We start from the raw sequence: 19,299 nt of genomic DNA, 5'->3' as shown, positions 1-19,299 counted from the left end.
AAATGTGTGTGCGTCCTATAGAGCAAATGCAGGCTTGTGCCATAGCCGTGCGCAACCCCTCCGGCAAGGAGAGGCTGCACGGGGCTAAAGGGGAAGTCAAAACAGCGAGTGGGATGGATCCCGCTCGCTGCCTTGCCTTCTTCCATAGCTGCGCGCAACCCCTGGGGCAAGGAGAGGCTGCACGGGGCTATGGATTCTTTAGCCTCACGCAGCCTCTCCCAGGAGGTAGAGGCTGCACGGGGCTAAAGGGGAAGCCAAAACAGCGAGCGGAATCCATCCCCCTCGCTGCCTTGCCTTCTTCCATAGCTGCGCACAACCCCTCTGGCAGGGAGAGGTCGTGTGCAGCCTGTACGCTGCTCTTTGGGGCTGGGGGGGGAAAATATTTTTTCCCTTGATTTCCCCCCCTAAAAACTGGGTGCGCCCTATGGTGCGAAAAATACGGTCAATAGGTACCGCTCCGGCGGGAAGGTAAACGGCATTTCCGTGCACTGCTCTGGTTCGCCGGAAGTGGCTTAGTCATGCTGGCCACATGACCCGGAAGCTGTATGCCGGCTCCCTCGGTCAATAAAGTGAGATGAGCGCCGCAACCCCAGAGTCGGCCACGACTGGACCTAATGGTCAGGGGTCCCTTTACCTTTTTAATGTGTCCTTGAGCTCTAATAGTGCCTCTTGCCTAGATGGGCAATAGAGAGGAGTATGTGCAGAAACTAGCCTTCTGTACAAAGGTAATATTCACATTTGTTTCTCCGCCCACTTTTACCCCTTGCCCTTCCCACCACCATCATGTGGACCCTGGAAGTTCTCAGGCTGCAAAAGGTTTCTTGGGTGCTTGTTTGAGAGTTCTTGGTGGTTTCCTTTCTTCTATTCTGCTCCTTGTTGATATTGGATTGTAATTTAATTCCTTTGTTCTTTTACATTACAGTGGTACCTTGGTTCTCAAACGTAATCCGTTCTGGGAATCCGTTCGACTCCCGAAATCTTTCGAAAACCAAGGCACAGCTTCCGATTGGCTGCAGGAACTTCGTGCAGTCAAGCAGATGCCACGTTGGATGTTCGGCTTCCAAAAAACGTTCTCAAACCAGAACACTTACTTCCTGGTTTGCAGCGTTTGGGAGCCGATTTGTTCGGCAACAAATATGTTCAGGAACCAAGGTCCCACTGTATAGACATTGCATGTTATTCTGTATTTAAAAAGGTATAGGGACCTCTGACCATTAGGTCCAGTCGCGGATGACTCTGGGGTTGCGGTGCTCATGGCTCTGTGGTTTAGACCACAGCGCCACCCACATCCCACTTATTCTGTATTTACTCCTCTTTAAATATTATTTTAATTCACTCTGGGTATCCTGGAAGGGTCAGGGATGCAGGTGGCGCTGTGGGTTAAACCACAGAGCCTAGGGCTTGCTGATCTGAAGATAGGCAGTTTCAATCCCCACGACGGGGTGAGCTCCTGTTGCTCGGTCCCTGCTCCTGCCCACCTAGCAGTTTGAAAGCACGTCGAAGTGCAAGTAGATAAATAGGTACCGCTCCAGCAGGAAAGTAAAAACAGCGTTTCCGTGCACTGCTCTGGTTCGCCAGAAGTGGCTTAGTCATACTGGCCACATGACCTGGAAGCTGTACGCCGGTTCCCTTGGCCAATAAAGCGAGATGAGCGCCACAACCCCAGAGTCGGTAACGACTGAACCTAATGGTCAATGGTCCTGGTAACATTGCATCCAGTAGCAGACGTAAGGGTTTTTTAATTCTTAAATATCTGGGCATGGTCCCTGGGATCCCACAGCTCCCCAAATAAATGGCTGCATCTCTTTGAGAAGCTTGCCTCGCTGCTTTGGGGGTTACACTGTCAAGTGGGATCAGAAAGTGTTGTCTGAGCCACCGTTTGTTTTGTAGACGAGCCCCAGCGGTTGACCCAGAGATCCTTCGTGCCATGAAGAAAGTTGGCTTCATTGGATATGCTCCAAACCCGAGGAACAAGCTCCGAAACCAGGTAGCTAGTTGGCCGTCTGTCACTTTCATGCCTGTTGAACACCTTGAGAGTTGTAGTTCTTGGGTGATGGTTATACGTATTGTGGTGATGGTTATGTTGTTGTTGTTTAGTCGTTTAGTCATGTCTGACTCTTTGTGACCCCATGGATCAGAGCACGCCAGGCACTCCTGTCTTCCACTGCCTCCCGCAGTTTGGTCAAACTCATGTTCGTAGCTTCCAGAACACTGTCCAACCATCTCGTCCTCTGTCGTCCCCTTCTCCTTGTGCCCTCCATCTTTCCCAACATCAGGGTCTTTTCCAGGGAGTCTTCTCTTCTCATGAGGTGGCCAAAGTATTGGAGCCTCAGCTTCATGATCTGTCCTTCCAGTGAGCACTCAGGGCTGATTTCCTTAAGAATGGATAGGTTTGATCTTCTTGCAGTCCATGGAACTCTCAAGAGTCTCCTCCAGCACCAGAATTCAAAAGCATCCATTCTTCGGCAATCAGCCTTCTTTATGGTCCAGCTCTCACTTCCATACATCACCACTGGGAAAACCATAGCTTGATGGTTATATGTATTGTTAAAGATCTTGTTTACTCCAGAAGGGCTTGTGGTTTAGGGTGTGGCTGGGGAACTGATTTCTTCATCTGAATTCTGAATATGTTTCCTTTAGATTTGTAATGCCACAGAATATGCTGGTTTTTGGGGTTTTTTTAAGGAAGGTAGATCCTGCTGGGTATAGCTTAGCTTAAGAACCAGCACGTCCTGTAACCTCACATAACCTGAAATTTAAAATGCTGCTTTAGAAGTGTGCTATTTTAGAAGTGGATGCCAGCTAACACTTTGATTGCCTATCTGCTTCTGCCTCATAGGGTGAGAGGCAGCTCCATGTGTTGTGTTGTGTTGTGTTGTGTTGTGTGTCACTTACATGGATGTGCGTTTTGGAGCCAACATGGTGAGAAAAAGCCAGGTAGCAGCCTTAGGATCATAGAATTGTAGAGTTGGATCATCTATTCCAGGCATCCCCAACCTTCAGCCCTCCAGATGTTAGGACTACAATTCCCATAATCCCTGGCCACTGGTCCTGTTAGCTAGGGATCATGGGAGTTGTAAGCCAAAACATCTGGAGGGCCGCAAGTTGGGGATGCCTGATCTAGTCCATGGGTAGGCAAACTAATGCTTGGGGGCCGGATCTGGGGCCAATCGCCTTCTAAATCCAGACGGTCTGGGAATCAGCGTGTTTTTACATGAGTAGAATGTGTCCTTTTATTTAAATTGCATCTCTGGGTTATTTGTGGGGCCTGGCTGGTGTTTTTGCATGAGCAGAACGTGTGCTTTCATTTAAAATACATTTCTAGGTTAATTGTGGGGCATAGGAATTTGTTCATTTCTTTTTTCCAAAATATAGTCTGCCCCCCCTTGCAACGTCTAAGGGACAGTGGACCTCTGCTGGAAAAGTTTGCTGACCCCTGATCAGTTGAACCCCCTGCAATGCAGGATTATGCAGCTGCCCCATACAGGGATCGAACCTGCAACCTTGGCATTATCGATACCACGCTCTAACCAACTGAGCTATCCAGGCTCCTTTGTGTTTTAGGTTCATACAGGGTACATGCGGTATTTTTCACATGCTCCTACTTCTCTTCTGATATCTGAGGGTAGCTCATTCTGATATTAGAAAGTCCAAAATTGGAAAGGTTACAGTGCAGAAGCTCTGTGGATTGGCATCCCACTGTCTTTTTCAGATTCCCTATCGACTGAAAGAGCTGGACAACGAGTTTGATAATTTCAGCCAGGTCCCTGAATCCCCCATTGGACGGGAAGAGGAACCGCATATCTACATGGTGGCAAAGAAATACAGGAAGGTCTGTGTTTAAACACTTGCCAGGGTGTTGGATATTTTGCAGAGGAAGGTATGAACAAATGTATATTTGATATATAATGGAAGGAATTCAGCATTGTACTACGTCGATCTTTTCGTCAGGGCAAGCATTTCAGCTTACAGACAGAACAATTCCCCCTCTTCCCTTGCATTCTGTTCCAGGGGTTCTCCCGACCCCATTGAGCTAATTTTGTGGGGCACATGAGGTGAGTGGGGGGAAAACCCTGTTGTACAAGTAGAAGTCTTTCCGGTGGTCTTCTGCTGATGGGACTCCTTAGTTGAAGCCTGCCCAATATCTACAGAGGGAGATGCAAAGCGTTTTCAGGAAGAAAAGTGACTAGGAAGAAGAAGAAGAAGAGTTTGGATTTGATATCCCGCTTTATCACTACCCTAAGGAGTCTCAACGCGGCTAACATTCCCCTTTCCCTTCCTCCCCCACAACAAACACTCTGTGAGGTGAGTGAGGTTGAGAGACTTCAGAGAAGTGTGACTAGCCCAAGGTCACCCAGCAGCTGCAAGTGGAGGAGCGGTGATGTGAACCCGGTTCCCCAGATTACGAGTCTACCACTCTTAACCACTACACCACGCTGGCTTTCTAGGGGCACCAGAAGGCAGCACGAAGGGCCATGCACTTTGAAGCCAGCCTTATAAATTCCCATTCTGTCCCAGCATAAATTAGACTATGGTAGAACAGTCCTCTCTCTTGCATAATGAAAGCTTGCCAGACCAGGGTGGGTAGAAGTCTTGCGCACAGCCTGTTCCTTGCGAGGCAGATTGCCTCATGTCGCCATCTGTGAAGCAAGAAAAGCGAATGGGGATTTTCACGTTACCTCCATTCGTGGGTTTGAGTCACATGAGAGCAGCCCTGAAATCTGCATTGCGATCTCGGCTTCCGGGCAGATTAAGATCTCGAGAGAATCGGATGAGCTCGTGCAGGTACCTTGCGGAGGTGCAGGTGTGCCAGAAACAAAGGGCCTTTGAACAGTTTCACTTGGGCTGTGGTTCTCTTCCTCATGTTGGCGTGTCGTGTTGTAAATAAAAATATGCCCTTTTCCCTTATGGGGTATCCAAGAGCCCATATAGAGTCCTTACATAGGTTCCCTATTGGTAGGAGAAAATAACAGAGGCCAACCAGAGAATATTGAGAAGCAAAGCAGCTAGTAAGCCTGATCTTTATTGATCTGTTGCAACATGGTCTCCCCTCACACGCAGGAGAGGAAGAGGACCCCCCAAAATGCCGTGCAAGGGCTTATAAAGACTTTTTGAAATTCCCATCCTCTAGATCAAGACCACCCCCAGAAACATTATGCATACATCACAGAAGGGGTGTAACCTAAGACCACCCCTCAGATACATCCCACCTACATCACAGAAATTTAAATGTTGTTTTTCTCCTGTCACAGTTTATCTCCTGTCTGGCAAGTTACTTGATTGGATTGCCTGGGGAGCCTGGCCATTCTTTTGTAGTGGTAAAATACTTATTTCCTGGGCCAGGTCACAGGCTCACACCTTATTCAAACAGACATATCCTTGAGACAGGATTTGTGAGGAAAGAGACAATGGGGAGGCTTTTCCAGTTTAACCTTGTAGAGAAAGGATTTGGTCAGTTTAGGAATCAAAATGGTTCCAGGTTGGTCTTCCTGTGTTGATCTATGTATGTGCAGTTCTGAACATTACCATATATCTAAAACCATAAAATTCCTATCACAGTCGAATAAGTGTGTGCTCCCATGTAAACAATATCCTTGCTGTACAATTTCTTTCCTGATGTAGGTCACAATTAAATACTCCAAGTTGGGATTGGAGGACTTTGACTTCAAACATTACAACAAGACTCTCTTTGCCGGGCTAGAGCCCCATATTCCAAATTCCTACTGCAACTGCATGATCCAGGTGGGTCCAAAGATGCTTTCTCTGTGACGCATTGCCTCCGCCTCCCTGTGATAACCTCGGTCTCATCTACCCATCTTCCTTTCTTCAGGTCCTGTATTTCCTAGAGCCGGTGCGCTGCCTGGTCCAGAACCACTTGTGCCAGAAAGAGTTCTGCCTGAGCTGTGAGCTGGGCTTCCTCTTCCACATGCTGGATTTGTCCAGAGGAGACCCTTGTCAGGTAAAGATGGGCAAATGGAGGGCACCGTGCAGAATCCTTCCATCTTTCACAGGATGCTTTTTGGAGTAGAGATGTCTATTCGGAGTCATAGGCCGGAAAGCCTATGAGACTGAAACAGATCTCGATTAGCATTATTTTTTTCCTGGCAAGGATGTGGGCAGACAGGTGGGTGGAAGGAGGGGCTGTCTGTCCTGGGATGAGCCATTGATGATGATGATATTAATAATAATAATTTATTTATACCCCGCCCTTCTGGCTGAGTTTCCCCAGCCACTCTGGGCAGCTCCCAACAGAATATTAAAAACATGATAAAACATAAAACATAAAAAACTTCCCCAAACAGGGCTGCCTTCAGATGTCTTCTAAAAGTCAGATACAGTGGTACCTCGGGTTAAGTACTTAATTCGTTCCGGAGGTCCGTTCTTAACCTGAAACTGTTCTTAACCTGAAGCACCACTTTTGCTAATGGGGCCTCCTGCTGCCACTGCACTGCTGGAGCACGATTTCTGTTCTCATCCTGAAGCAAAGTTCTTAACCTGAAGCACTATTTCTGGGTTAGCGGAGTCTGTAACCTGAAGTGTAGGTAACCTGAAGCGTCTGTAACCTGAGGTACCATTGTATTTTTTTCTTGGCAAAGATGTGGGCAGACAGGTGGGTGGAAGGAGGGGCTGCCTGTCCTGGGATGACCCATTGATGATGATGATGATGATGATATTATTAATAATAATAATTTATTTATACCCTGCCCATCTGGCTGGGTTTCCCCAGCCACTCTGGCCAGCTCCCAACAGAATATTAAAAACACGATAAAACATCAAACATAAAAAACTTCCCTAAACAGGGCTGTCTTCTAAAAGTCAGATAGATATTTATTTCCTTCACATCTGATGGGAGGGCATTCCACGGGGCGGGCACCACTACCAAGAAGGCCCTCTGCCTAGTTCTCTAACCTCACTTCTCGTAGTGAGGGAACTGCCAGAAGGCCCTCGGCGCTGGACCTCAGTGTCCGGGCTGAACGATGGGGGTGGAAACATTCCTTCAGGTATGCTGGGCCGAGGCTCAGCCAAGACACGTGCGTAGCTGTGGAGCACTGTTGGGAGCAGAAATGTGACTCACACTCTTCCATCTGCTGTGCTAAAGTGCAGGCCACTTGCATGTGGGGGCAGCCCAGGGTAGCCCTGCCATCCAAAGTAGCAGCTCCCTTCGTGCTGGCTCATATCTATTGTGCTGCAGAGCTGTGTGGCAGACATGGGGCTGTGGTCTCCTTGGGGTTGTAGCACAATTGGGGTGTTAATTATCACACACCCGGCCAGAAATTCCCATCTGGCCTTGGCTGGTTGCCCCAGACTTTAGAAGGAAGTTGAGAAGCACTGCCGACTCCTTCTCCCAAGCCTTACTCTATGAGCTGATCAGAAAATGTGCCTTTTTATAGTCATTTTTTGCTCCGTGCTCTATGCCCCTACTCATAAGTACAATACCCTTTCTCTTGGGTAGGCCTCTCAGAACTTATGAATAGACTGCTTACAAATGTAGACTTTGGATAAATATGACATTGTATTGGACAGGTTTATACAAAATGTAGGTAAAGGTAAAGGGACCCCTGACCATTAGGTCTAGTCGTGGCCGACTCTGGGGTTGCAGCACTCATCTCGCTTTATTGGCTGAGGGAGCCGGCGTCCAGCTTCCGGGTCATGTGGTCAGCATGACTAAGCCGCTTCTGGCGAACCAGAGCAGTGCACGGAAACACTGTTTTTACTTTCCCGCTGGAGCGGTACCTATTTATCTACTTGCACTTTGACGTGCTTTCAAACTGCTAGGTTGGCAGGAGCAGGGACCGAGCAACAGGAGCTCACCCCGTCGTGGGGATTCGAACCGCCGACCTTCTGATCGGCAAGTCCTAGGCTCTGTCGTTTAACCCACAGCGCCACCCGCATCCAAAATGTAGTAGGCTATTAATATTTGCATATGTATTAGGATAATATCAAATTTATATAAGAACATATGGTTTTAGGGTATTTTCTCATATATTGCACGTATTCGTATATTCACAATTTTGTGCCTTTTAATTTTTTTATTTGCATCACTATTTCTTTATAAATGAAACCTTTTCAATAAGAGATTACAGCCGTACCTTGGTTGCCAAACGCCTTGGAACTTGTACGTTTCGGCTCCCAAACGATAAAAAACCAGAAGCGAGTGTTTGAGCCAATCAGAAGCTGCTCTTTGGTTTCCGAACGTTTTGGAAGTCGAATGGACTTCCAGAACGGATTCTGTTTGACTTCCAAAAAAATAGAAACAAAAGAAAAAAATGAGTAGGCCTTTCACCCCAAACAGACTAAAATGACTTCTCCTGGGCTGAGGGAGTGTGTTAGGCCTTTGAGCTCATCATGTCATGCTACTCCTGCCCTGTGGCATCTGTCAGAGCAGCACAGCTGCCTGCCACTGTTATCCGTGAGCTACTATTCCTCTTGACATGCACCCAACTCAGTACCCCACCTCCTTTGCCCAGCTTGCATTTTGTTCTTACGTTCATGAGCGAGTGCGCATGCTCACATGCGTTCCAAGCCTATCATGCCTGTGAGGAGGAATAGAAGAACACTTTGGAGCTCAGTTCTTCAGGGTTTTGGTTGGGCTTGAGCGCACCCAGTATTTTATTTTTCAAAAAAATACAAGGCCATTTCCTTCGTTTCAGGGCAGCAACTTCCTCCGCGCCTTCCGCACCATTCCGGAGGCAGCTGCTTTGGGGCTGATCTTGGCCGACTCTGACGAGGCTACAGGGAAAGTGAATCTAGGCCGTTTGGTTCAGAGCTGGAATCGCTTCATTCTGACCCAGCTCCATCAGGAAACTCAAGAGCAGGAAGGACCGCAGGCTTACCGGGGCATTGGCAGCAGGTAATGGTCATGTCCCTTTTTTTTTTTTACCTCTTGGAATCTTTGAGAACCTGCATGCCTGTTTCTTCTACTTCCTCTCCTAGATCTAACTTGGTTTAAAGTATATTTCCAAATTGTTTCAGTCTCTCCTATTCTGACCTCAGATACAGACAATGCCCTAAAACAGATGAGCACAGCCAAAGTCATGGCTGAGCACCCTGATGAGGTTTACCCCATGTATCATCCTCCGCTTTCGATCCCCTTCTCCCATAGCTGTCAACTTACAGATTTGAAAATAAGGGACCAGCAGCCTTGAAAATAGGGACCAGCAGCCTTGAAAATAAGGGACCTGCAGCCTCACCTGTTCCAGGCACTCCAGTCTTCCTGTCCTCCTGCAGTCTGGTCAAACTCATGCTGCTAGCTTCGAGAACACTGTCCAGCCAACTTTGTAACCAGAGGTTCAACTGAATAGAATCTGAATCACATGCACCACAAGGCCTATGCAGCCTCAACTTAAGATGGCTCCCCGGCCTGGCTTTGCACTGAAAGGTTTGCAGCAGCACGTGCAACAAAATGGCGTCCAGCATTCAAAACCCCCCTCAGCTTGCATTAACTAGCCACACACAAGGCATGCAAGCTCCACCCCCCAGTCATTCTTAGACTTCTTATTGGGTGAGCAACACAGCCAAGCAACACAGTTGGAGCCTCCCTCCTCCCTGGCCGGCAGGGAGGGAGGGAGAGGAGCTGCTTCCTTTGAAATTTAAGGGACATCATTTAAGGGACATTTAAGGGACATCCATCAATAAGGGACAGCCGTGGGGCATGGCGCTGGAATAAGGGACTGTCCCTTCAAATAAGGGACACTTGACAGCTATGCTTTCTCCCCCAGCTGGCAGAAATCTCCTTTCCAGTAGACGCGAAAGCTGTGTCTCCTTCTCATTCCTCCTGTTGGCTCTCTAGCCTTCGATTCTGTTTGAGAGGAAGAAGGGTGTTCCCCTACTTTCCTCCCCAAACCAGCCTTCCCATCAACCATGCATGAGAGAAAAGGCCATGACTACCTGTGACAGAAATAAGGCACACATGCGCAGAGGGTATACCTGGGTTATGCCGACTTAAACTACTGTGTAGAGAACTTTCCTATTGTAATTAATTCAAGAGGATTCTGGAAGCTTCTCTGTGTGAAAGAAACAAACAGAAGGTTCTTGTTTGGGTTACGGTGGTACCTCTAATTCGTTCCGGAGGTCCGTTCTTAACCCAAAACCGTTCTTAACCTGAGGCGCGCTTTTGCTAATGGGGCCTCCCGCTGCCGCTGTGCCACCGTGTGTCTTCTGCTTGCATCCCAGGGCAAAGTTCTCTACCAGGAGCACCTACTTCTGGATTAGCAGAGCTCATTACCCAAAACGTTCGTAAGGAAAACAGTATGCAACCTGAGGTTCCACTGTATTCCTTCATAGAAGCTAAGTACAGCTGGCTTAAACTGGTTCTCTTATCTCTTTCTGTCAAGGTCATGCAGACTTATATAAAAGTAGGGCCGGAAGGAGCCTGGGTGTCACTTTTTCTTTCAGTCTCTTTTCCTTCTGGTGTGGTGTTCTGTACAGAGCATCCTTAGTTTTAAGTTATTGTCTTAAATAACTATAAGTTATTGTCAGTTTTCCCCCTTTTCTTCCTAATGTAGCACTGATGTCTCAACAAATGAAACTGATCTGTAGAAAAATGTAACTTGAAAAAAGACACGTTGCACATACTTTTGTAAACCAAGAAATCTTTAATAAAAAAATACATTGAAATAAAAAGTAAAGTCTGCAGCAACTGAATTTCTTATGGACAGTGCCAATCCTGAATGTATTGGATTTATGACCATTATGCTCATTTGTGTCAGTAGCAGTAAAGCTCTGCTGGATGAAATACAGTTGCCTCTGGTCTATTTTTGGGGAATCCTGCAACGTTTTAAGTTTTTACTCTGCTAACCATACGTTGGGATTCTACTCTGGATCGATATTGAGTAGAATTCCATGACACTGTGGGAGTGCCATCTGATTGCCAAAGTTCAGAATTTGAACTATGGGCAAACTACAGAGCACTGCATGATTGGCTCATGCTGACGATGACTGCAACTGCTTTCAGAGTTGGTGACAATTTGAAAGCCAGTTATAATAATAATAATAATAATAATAATAATAATAATAATAATAATAATAATTTATTATTTATACCCCGCCCATCTGGCTGGGCCTCCCCAGCCACTCTGGGCGGCTTCCATAGAAACCAGAAATACAGTAAAATATCACACGTTAAAAACTTCCCTGAACAGGGCTGCCTTAAGATGTCTTCTGAATGTCAGGTAGTTGTTTATCGCTTTGACATCTGCTGGAAGGGCGTTCCACAGGGCGGGCGCCACTACTGAGAAGGCCCTCTGCCTGGTTCCCTGTAGCTTTGCTTCTCGCAATGAGGGAACCGCCCGAAGGCCCTCGGCGCTGGACCTCAGCGTCCGGGCAGAATGATGGGGGTGGAGATGCTCCTTCAGGTATACTGGACCGAGGCCGTTTAGGGTTTTAAAGGTCAGCACCAACACTTTGAATTGTGCTTGCAAACATACTGGGAGCCAATGTAGGTCTTTCAAGACCGGTGTTATATGGTCTCAGCGGCCGCCCCCAGTCACCAGTCTAGCTGCCGCATTCTGGATTAGTTGTAGTTTCTGGGTCGCCTTCAAAGGTAGCCCCACGTAGAGCGCATTGCAGTAGTCCAAGCGGGAGATAACCAGAGCATGCACCACTCTGGCAAGGCAGTCCGCGGGCAGGTAGGGTCTCAGCCTGCGTACCAGATGGAGCTGGTAAACAGCTGCCCTGGACACAGATTTGACCTGTGCCTCCATGGACAGCTGTGAGTCCAAAATGACTCCCAGGCTGCGCACCTGGTCCTTCAGGGGCACAGTTACCCCATTCAAGACCAGGGAATCCTCCACACCTGCCCACCTCCTGTCCCCCAAAAACAGTACTTCTGTCTTGTCAGGATTCAACCTCAATCTGTTAGCCGCCATCCATCCTCCAACCGCCTCCAGACACTCACGCAGGACCTTCACCGCCTTCACTGGTTCTGATTTAAAAGAGAGGTAGTTGCAAGGGAGATTGCTTTTTCGCACATGTCCTGCTTGCAAGCTTCCCCAGAGGCTTCTGGCTGGCCTTTGTTGGAAGCAGGATACTGGGTTGGATAGGTCCTTGGTCTCATTCAGCAGCGTTGTTCTTCTCAGGTTACATGGGATTGCTACCAACTGTCACATTCCCTGTTTGGTTGTGTTTTCCACCTGAAAAGGGTTGTTGTTGTTTAGTCGTTTAGTCGTGTCCGCCTCTTTGTGACCCCATGGACCAGAGCACGCCAAGCACTTCTGTCTTCCACTGCCTCCCGCAGTTTAGTCAAACTCATGCTGGTAGCTTCGAGAACACTGTCCAACCATCTCGTCCTCTGTCGTCCCCTTCTCCTTGTGCCCTCCATCTTTCCCAACATCAGGGTCTTTTCCAGTGAGTCTTCTCTTCTCATGAGGTGGCCAAAGTATTGGAGCCTCAGCTTCAGGATCTGTCCTTCCAGTGAGCGCTCAGGGCTGATTTCCTTCAGAATGGATCGGTTTGATCTGGTTGCAGTCCATGGGACTCTCTAGAGTCTCCTCCAGCACCATAATTCAAAAGCATCCATTCTTCGGCGATCAGCCTTCTTCATGGTCCAGCTCTCACTTCCGTACATCACTACTGGGAAAACCATAGCTTTAACTATACGGACCTTTGTTGGCAAGGTGATGTCTCTGCTTCTTAAGACGCTGTCTAGGTTTGTCATTGCTTTTCTCCCTAGAAGCAGGCGTCTTTTAATTTCGTGGCTGCTGTCACCATCTGCAGTGATCATGGAGCCCAAGAAAGTAAAATCTCTCACTGCCTCCATTTCTTCCCCTTCTATTTGCCAGGAGGTGATGGGACCAGTGGCCATGATCTTCTTTTTTTTGATGTTGAGCTTCGGACCATATTTTGCGCTCTCCTCTTTCACCCTCATTAAAAGGTCCTTTAATTCCGCCTCACTTTCTGCCATCAAGGTTGTGTCATCTGCATATCTGAGGTTGTTGATATTTCTTCCAGCAATCTTAATTCCAGCTAGGGATTAAGATTGGGCTGAAAAGCTGAAAATGGTTAGGGCCCAACAATCCCAACTTAGCTATGTTTGGAAGCTGTTGTCTTGTGAAGTAACTGGCAGAGGTGTTTCAGCATCTCCCTCCTAAATACTGAACCCGGCACTCTGCTGATCTTGCCTTGTCTTTTCTAGCAACTTCGGATCTTCAGGGGACTCGGTCATCGGGCAGCTTTTCAGCTGCGAAGTGGAGAACTGCAGCATGTGCCGCTGTGGCAAAGAGACTGTCCGAGTATCGTCCACACTCCTCTTTACGTTGTCCTACCCTGAGAGCAACGGTATGACTTTTAAGGGGTGAGAGTGCTTGGGTGGGAAAAGCACAGAGTTGAATGGAATGGGGATTGTTTCATTCTTTAAACCAGGGGCAGAAGGTGTGGGCTTGTTGCCTTTCAGTTGGTTCTTGTAAGCTGACGGGGCTGGAACAACTTGCCTGGAAAGGCACTGGCTAGGGTTTTCAAAGTAGGATAGGAGCATCTGTAGAATGGTGCAGGGTTAGGGTTTTCTTCTGCGTTCTTCTGGTTAAGTTTTACCGTATTTTTCGCTCTATAGGACGCACCGGACCATAGGAAGGGGAGAACAGGGGGGGGGGGAAATTCTCCCCCTCTCTGCTCAGCGCCCCTTCAGCGAAGCGGGAGGAAAAACGGAGCCCCTTCCATTTCTCCTCCCGCTTCACTGAAGGGGTGCTGCGTAGAGAGGGAAAACTGTGCAGCGCCTCTCCAGTGAAGCGAAGCCTGGAGAGCAAGAGTGATAGGTGTGCACCGACCCCTCTCACTCTCCAGGCTTCAGGCAGCTATCCGCAAGCCTTCGGAACACAGCGGGAACTCCTGCTGCACTCCGAAGGCTTGCGGATAGCTGCCTGAAGCCCCCAGAGTGCAGCGGGAGTTCCCTGCGCTCCGGGGGCTTCAGGCAGCTTCAGCGAAAGCAACCCGGAGCCTCCGGAGTGCGGGGGGAGCTCTCCCTCTGTGCTTTGGAGGCTTCGCGTTGCTATCGCTGAAGCCAAGGAGCCTGTATTCGCTCCATAGGATGCACACACATTTCCCCTTCATTTTTGCAGGGGGGAAAGTGCGTCCTATAGAGCGAAAAACATGGTACTTCTTGATTGGATCTTTTTGGAAATTAAAACCCCCTCCTTTTTTCCTTCCCTCCTTTTAAGATAAAATCAAGGATTATGAATTTGCTCAGATCTTAAAGCGAAGCATCTGCCTGGAACAGAACACCCAAGCCTGGTGCGAAAACTGCGAGAAATACCAACCCACGGTAAGTGGGGAGGGAACAGTTGCATAGAGCAAGCCTGTGTGAATGGACTACCTGGACCAGGGCTGCAGCATTGATACAGGGGAATCTAATGTGTCTTGCAAGGCTGCATCAGCCAGTATGGGCCTGAGAACTGACCACTGCAGGGCACTTGATAAGAGAACTGACCACCCCAAAGTTTCTATCAGTTTCCAGGTCTCCAGCTAGTACGGTCTCAGATAAAGCATCCTTACGCTGGGAAGTTTAAATTCTTAAGCTGATACCGCAGACGGGGCAAGAAATTCTAGGGGGTAAATATGGTTTCATCTCCGCTCACTTCAGCCATCGGCATCTTAGGAAACCTCTGGTGGTGCCATCTGTTAAAAAGCAAGAGATTATTAGATCAATTTGCATTCCTTGTGACTGCAAAAACAGTGTTTTTCAAACTCGGGTCTCCAGCTGTTGTTGGACTACAACTCCCATCATCCCAAGCTAGCAGGTCAGGGATGATGGGAGTTGTAGTCCCAGCAACAGCTGGAGGCCCAAATTTGGGAAGCACTGCTGTAAAATAAAGCCGCAACAGTAGTACCAAGCATGAATCTGTGTCACTTGCTCTTACATTGCACATCTTCTCTCTGCTCTTCAAGGTCCAGACCCGCAACATCCGCTGCCTGCCAGATGTTTTGGTCATTAACTGTGAAGTAAACAGCTCCAAGGAGGCAGAATTCTGGAAGATGCAGGCAGAGGTATAGGAGAGTGCCTTTTCCTTTTTCTTTTCGGTTTCCATTCAGTTGCCTTTCGAGGGCACCCTTAAACCAGATCACTCAATACTTTGATTGCTTCCCTGTCTACTGTGGGGGAGCAGGAGCGAGAGTGCACTGTACACACACACAAACACACACAAACACACAGACCCTGCCAGCCAGCAATGCCAACTCCCAACCTCACTGGTTGTTCAAATAAGGTGTATGTGCAGACAATCCAGCACATGCAAGCTCATGTCAAGGTTGTCTGTTTCCAAAATAAGATTTGGGAAATGGACCTCACAATCTGAGAATATCCTCTTGGGCCCTTGTTCAGATGTGAAACCCCATGTGAATGGCCAGAGGTTTTGGAGGCAGGGCAGATGTGCGCGGTGAGTGGGTTGGCGCTGTGGTCTAAACCACTGAGCCTCTCGGGTTTGCTGATCAGAAGGTCAGCGGTTCCAATCCCCACGACGGGGTGAGCTCCCATTGCTCTGTCCCAGCTCCTGCCAGCCTAGCAGTTTGAAAGCACACCAGTGCAAGTAGATAAATAGGTACTGCTCCAGCGGAAAGGTAAACAGCTTTTCCGTGCACTCTGGCTTCCATCACAGTGTTCCGTTGAACCAGTAGCAGTTTAGTTATGCTGGCCACTTAACCCAGAAAGCTGTCTGTGGACAAACAGTGGCTCCCTTGGCCTGAAAAGTGAGATGAGTGCCGCAACCCCAATGTTACCTTTGACTGGATTTAACCATCCAGGGGTCCTTTGCCTTTTACCTACCTTCTATTTGGCACAGTATAACATTTTACCTAGGGATGCGGGTGGCGCTGTGGTCTAAACCACTGAGCCTCTTGGGCTTGCCGATCAGAAGGTTGGCAGTTCAAATCCCCATGAAGGGGTGAGCTCCTGTTGTATGATCCCAGCTCCTGCCAACCTAGCAGTTCGAAAGCACGCCAAAGTGCAAGTAGATAAATAGGTACCGCTCCGAAGGGGAGGTAAATGGTGTTTCCGTGCGCTGCTCTGGTTTCGCCAGAAGCGGCTTAGTCATGCTGGCCGCGTGACCCGGAAAAAAATGTCTGCGGACAAACGTTGGCTCCCTCGGCCAGTAAAGCGAGATGAGCCCCACAACCCCAGAGTCGTTCGCGACTGGACTTAACTGCCAGGGGTCCTTTACCTTTTATTTAACATTCCACCTGGCCCCTCATCTTGACTCGCTCCTGGAACTGGCATAAGGAGGTAGTCAGGGTTTTGCGTTAAGTGAAATCACTCGGCATTTGACTGTACGTTTATTGAGATCTTTGAAATATAAGCAGTGGATTACTGAAAGAACTAACGACGAGGAAGCTGAGATAAAACATATGTGTTGTGAAACAGCTAATAAAAAGAAGTAAAAAACAAACATCAGGAAAGGAGGGGTGGGAAGTCAGGAAGAAAGTTTGTGTTGAAGAAGAAATTGGATACAGTGAAAATTGTTTTGGAATATTTTTGGAGACATTAAATATATATATAGAAAAGAGATGTTTCTACTTCTAGTTTACCTTTTATTTTCAGTATGCCTTTAAGAAGTTGATGATGAAGAAAGGTGGTCTGGAACTCCCCCAAAGTAGAGAAATACCTGTTGGGGAATGGTAAGCATTTATCAACTAGGTGTGCTTCCTAGAATAAAAACTCTACTTTTTTTGTCTAGAAAAGCCTTCCTTTTTTTGTTCTCTCCAATTCAATCAAGGGACGCAAGTGGTGCTGTGGGTTAAACCACAGAGCCTAGGACTTGCCGATCAGAAGGTCAGCGGTTCAAATCCCTGTGACGGGGTGAGCTCCCGTTTCTCAGTCCCAGCTCCTGCCAACCTAGCAGTTCAAAAGCACGTCAAAGTGCAAGTAGATAAATAGGCACCGCTCCGGCGGGAAGGTAAATGGCGTCTCCGTGCGCTGCTCTGGTTCGCCAGAAGCGGCTTAGTCATGCTGGCCACATGACCTGGAAGCTGTACGCTGGCTCCCTTGGCCAATAAAGCGAGATGAGCGCCGCAACCCCAGAGTCGGCCACGACTGGACCTAATGGTCATGGGTCCCTTTACCTTTACCAATTCAGAACTACTTGTGTTCTTACCCTTCCTTTAGCGATTTTTTTTTTAACGGTTGAAAGGTGATATCATGTCTACCTCCATTTTGTTTATACTACGTTATGCAGGAGAAAGGGCACAGAGCAGAAAACTGCAGCAGTAAAATGACAATGACAATACAGATTGGGAAATGTGGAACATCATATTTAGGGTATCTAGAATTCTGTATAAACAACTTGTGCATTGCTTTGTAACGATTTGTTGGGTCTCTGGACCGTAATAAAGATTGATGATGATAAACCACTTGCAGAAAAGCTCAGACTGCATTGTATTGTACGAATCCTCCTGTTTGTGTGTTTTCTTGCCTTCCAGGAACGAATTGGGAATGGCAGAGGGAGGGCATTCTTATACCTCCATTGAAGAGCTGAAGAACATCTGGATTCCTTATTCTATCAAGATGAAGCTCTCCAAGAACAAGGAACTGGAGGTTTACAACTGGGATGAAAGCACAGAAGTACGTCAACACTTCTGGCAAGAAAGTCGCTTTCTCAGTCCTGCTTTCTCAGGAATTCTGTGCAGGGCTCACTTTGATACAATTAAGGGTAGCCTCTCCAGGTGTGCCATGGCATTTGCTACCTCGGTACAGAATTATTTTAATTGTTGGATGGAAGAATGTAGAGCCAGTTTTGACCCCTTCCTGTACAATTGTCATGCGATCTTTCAAGGCAGTGACTAACAGCTGATGCAGCAGCAGAGATTGTAAATGGAGGGCTGGGTAAATGAAAATATGAAGTAGAATACACGCCAGGAAGCTCCCAGGCACACATTTACTGTGCGCTCCTGCAACCTGTGAAGTGGCTCTTGCAGTTAAGAAGTTCTGCCTCTTGCGACTTCAAAAGTTTTGATTCAGCTCCTCAGTCATATGAGGGAGTTAGGTTTAGCCCAGAGATAAGTGGGCATGGTAGCACTTCATATGTTGGGAATACTTTTGTAAAGCAGGTGAAATGATCCCTCTGGGTAAGATAGGAAGGGAAAGGCCCATACTGCAGGAGGAACGGAAAGCAGGATTATGCAGATCCAATAGCATCCTCCAAAATACCCCCCTGCCCCATCTCAAATAGGTGTCTGTCTATCAGTGTGAGCAGATTCAGCCAGGCTTGTTTGATAAAAATATTTAATATGAAAGTGATTATAATCCTTTTCTTTCCACCCCCCTTTTAAAAATAATTTACATTTTTTAAATTTAATTTTTAAAATGCTGTGAGAGAATCTGCCTAAGGTAGTCCGTGAACGCCCAAGGTGGTCCATTAGCCTGGGGGACGTCATCCTGGTTCGTGCAGCCATTGCAACAGGATTTCAGAAAGGCTGGCTCCCTGGAGTTAGAATTTAAAGACCTGGCGTACAGTGTGTCAGTGTTTGCCAGTTTTGTTTTGTCTTGCCGCTTAAAAAAACTGAAAAGAAATCTAGCCAGTTGATGAACTCTCCTTCCTCTTTGCAGCTGACTGTGTTGGATGACCAGGAGTCAACGTACGTCTATGACCTTATGGCAACCATTGTGCACATTCTGGACTCCCGGACTGGGGGCAGCCTGGTGGGGCACATAAAAGTGGGGGAGACCTACCACCAAAGGAAGGAGGTGCGCCAATCAGAAGAGAGTACAGCCCACTGAATTTTGCATTCACCAATCTGTAATTCTCCTATCTTATCAGTGGTGTTACAGCCTTCCCATGTCTGGTCCCTCCGGATGTTTTGGACTACAACTCCCATAATTCCTGACTATCAGCCATGTTGGCCAGGGCTGATGACATTTATAGACTAGAACATCTGGAGGGCATCAGATTGAGGAAGGCTGCCTTAGGAGAATCCCCTTGTTTTTCTGTTGTCATATTTGTCACAGAGCTGCCTTGGCTATAGGCAGTCGTACCTGTGTGACTCTGATTCATTCATTATCTGTAAGTGAAAATGGTAATCCATTGACACGTATCTTGCAACTTCCATTTGCACAGGGTGTCACACACCAACAGTGGTACCTTTTCAATGACTTTCTCATTGAGCCTGTGGATAAGGTAAGGAGATCAAGACGATTCATACTCTGTGCTCTCAATTTCTATAAGTAACAGGTATGTAAATAAGCTTTTTTTTTTGCATCAAGTTCACTTTGCACACTTTCTGAACCTCACATTTTGCAGAACTGTTTTGGTGTGGAGTGGAGGCAACAGCCCTAGAGGTTTTGCGGGGAAGGGGGGAAATGTCGGGCAAAGGCAGGAATCT

At 47.6% G+C, this 19,299-nt stretch overlaps 1 protein-coding gene across 2 annotated transcripts in view; it reads left to right on the top strand.

Annotated features, from left to right (window-relative positions):
- Positions 1–19,299, top strand: part of PAN2 (poly(A) specific ribonuclease subunit PAN2) — a 38,859-nt gene that overhangs the window by 8,655 nt on the left and 10,905 nt on the right. For both annotated transcript variants that reach the window (XM_082212381.1, XM_082212382.1), the window contains exons 8-19: positions 1,891–1,987; positions 3,713–3,832; positions 5,623–5,742; positions 5,831–5,959; positions 8,652–8,851; positions 13,133–13,275; positions 14,151–14,254; positions 14,878–14,976; positions 16,523–16,599; positions 17,401–17,542; positions 18,527–18,664; positions 19,035–19,094. In XM_082212381.1, the coding sequence (XP_082068507.1) occupies positions 1,891–1,987; positions 3,713–3,832; positions 5,623–5,742; positions 5,831–5,959; positions 8,652–8,851; positions 13,133–13,275; positions 14,151–14,254; positions 14,878–14,976; positions 16,523–16,599; positions 17,401–17,542; positions 18,527–18,664; positions 19,035–19,094 (1,429 nt within the window). The remainder of the gene's footprint in view (positions 1–1,890; positions 1,988–3,712; positions 3,833–5,622; positions 5,743–5,830; positions 5,960–8,651; positions 8,852–13,132; positions 13,276–14,150; positions 14,255–14,877; positions 14,977–16,522; positions 16,600–17,400; positions 17,543–18,526; positions 18,665–19,034; positions 19,095–19,299) is intronic.

This window comes from Podarcis vaucheri (assembly GCF_965113315.1).
Source record: "Podarcis vaucheri genome assembly, chromosome: 2".
NCBI lineage: Eukaryota > Metazoa > Chordata > Lepidosauria > Squamata > Lacertidae > Podarcis > Podarcis vaucheri.
Note: the sequence above shows the minus strand (reverse complement) of the source record. Positions and strands in the feature narration are given on the sequence as shown.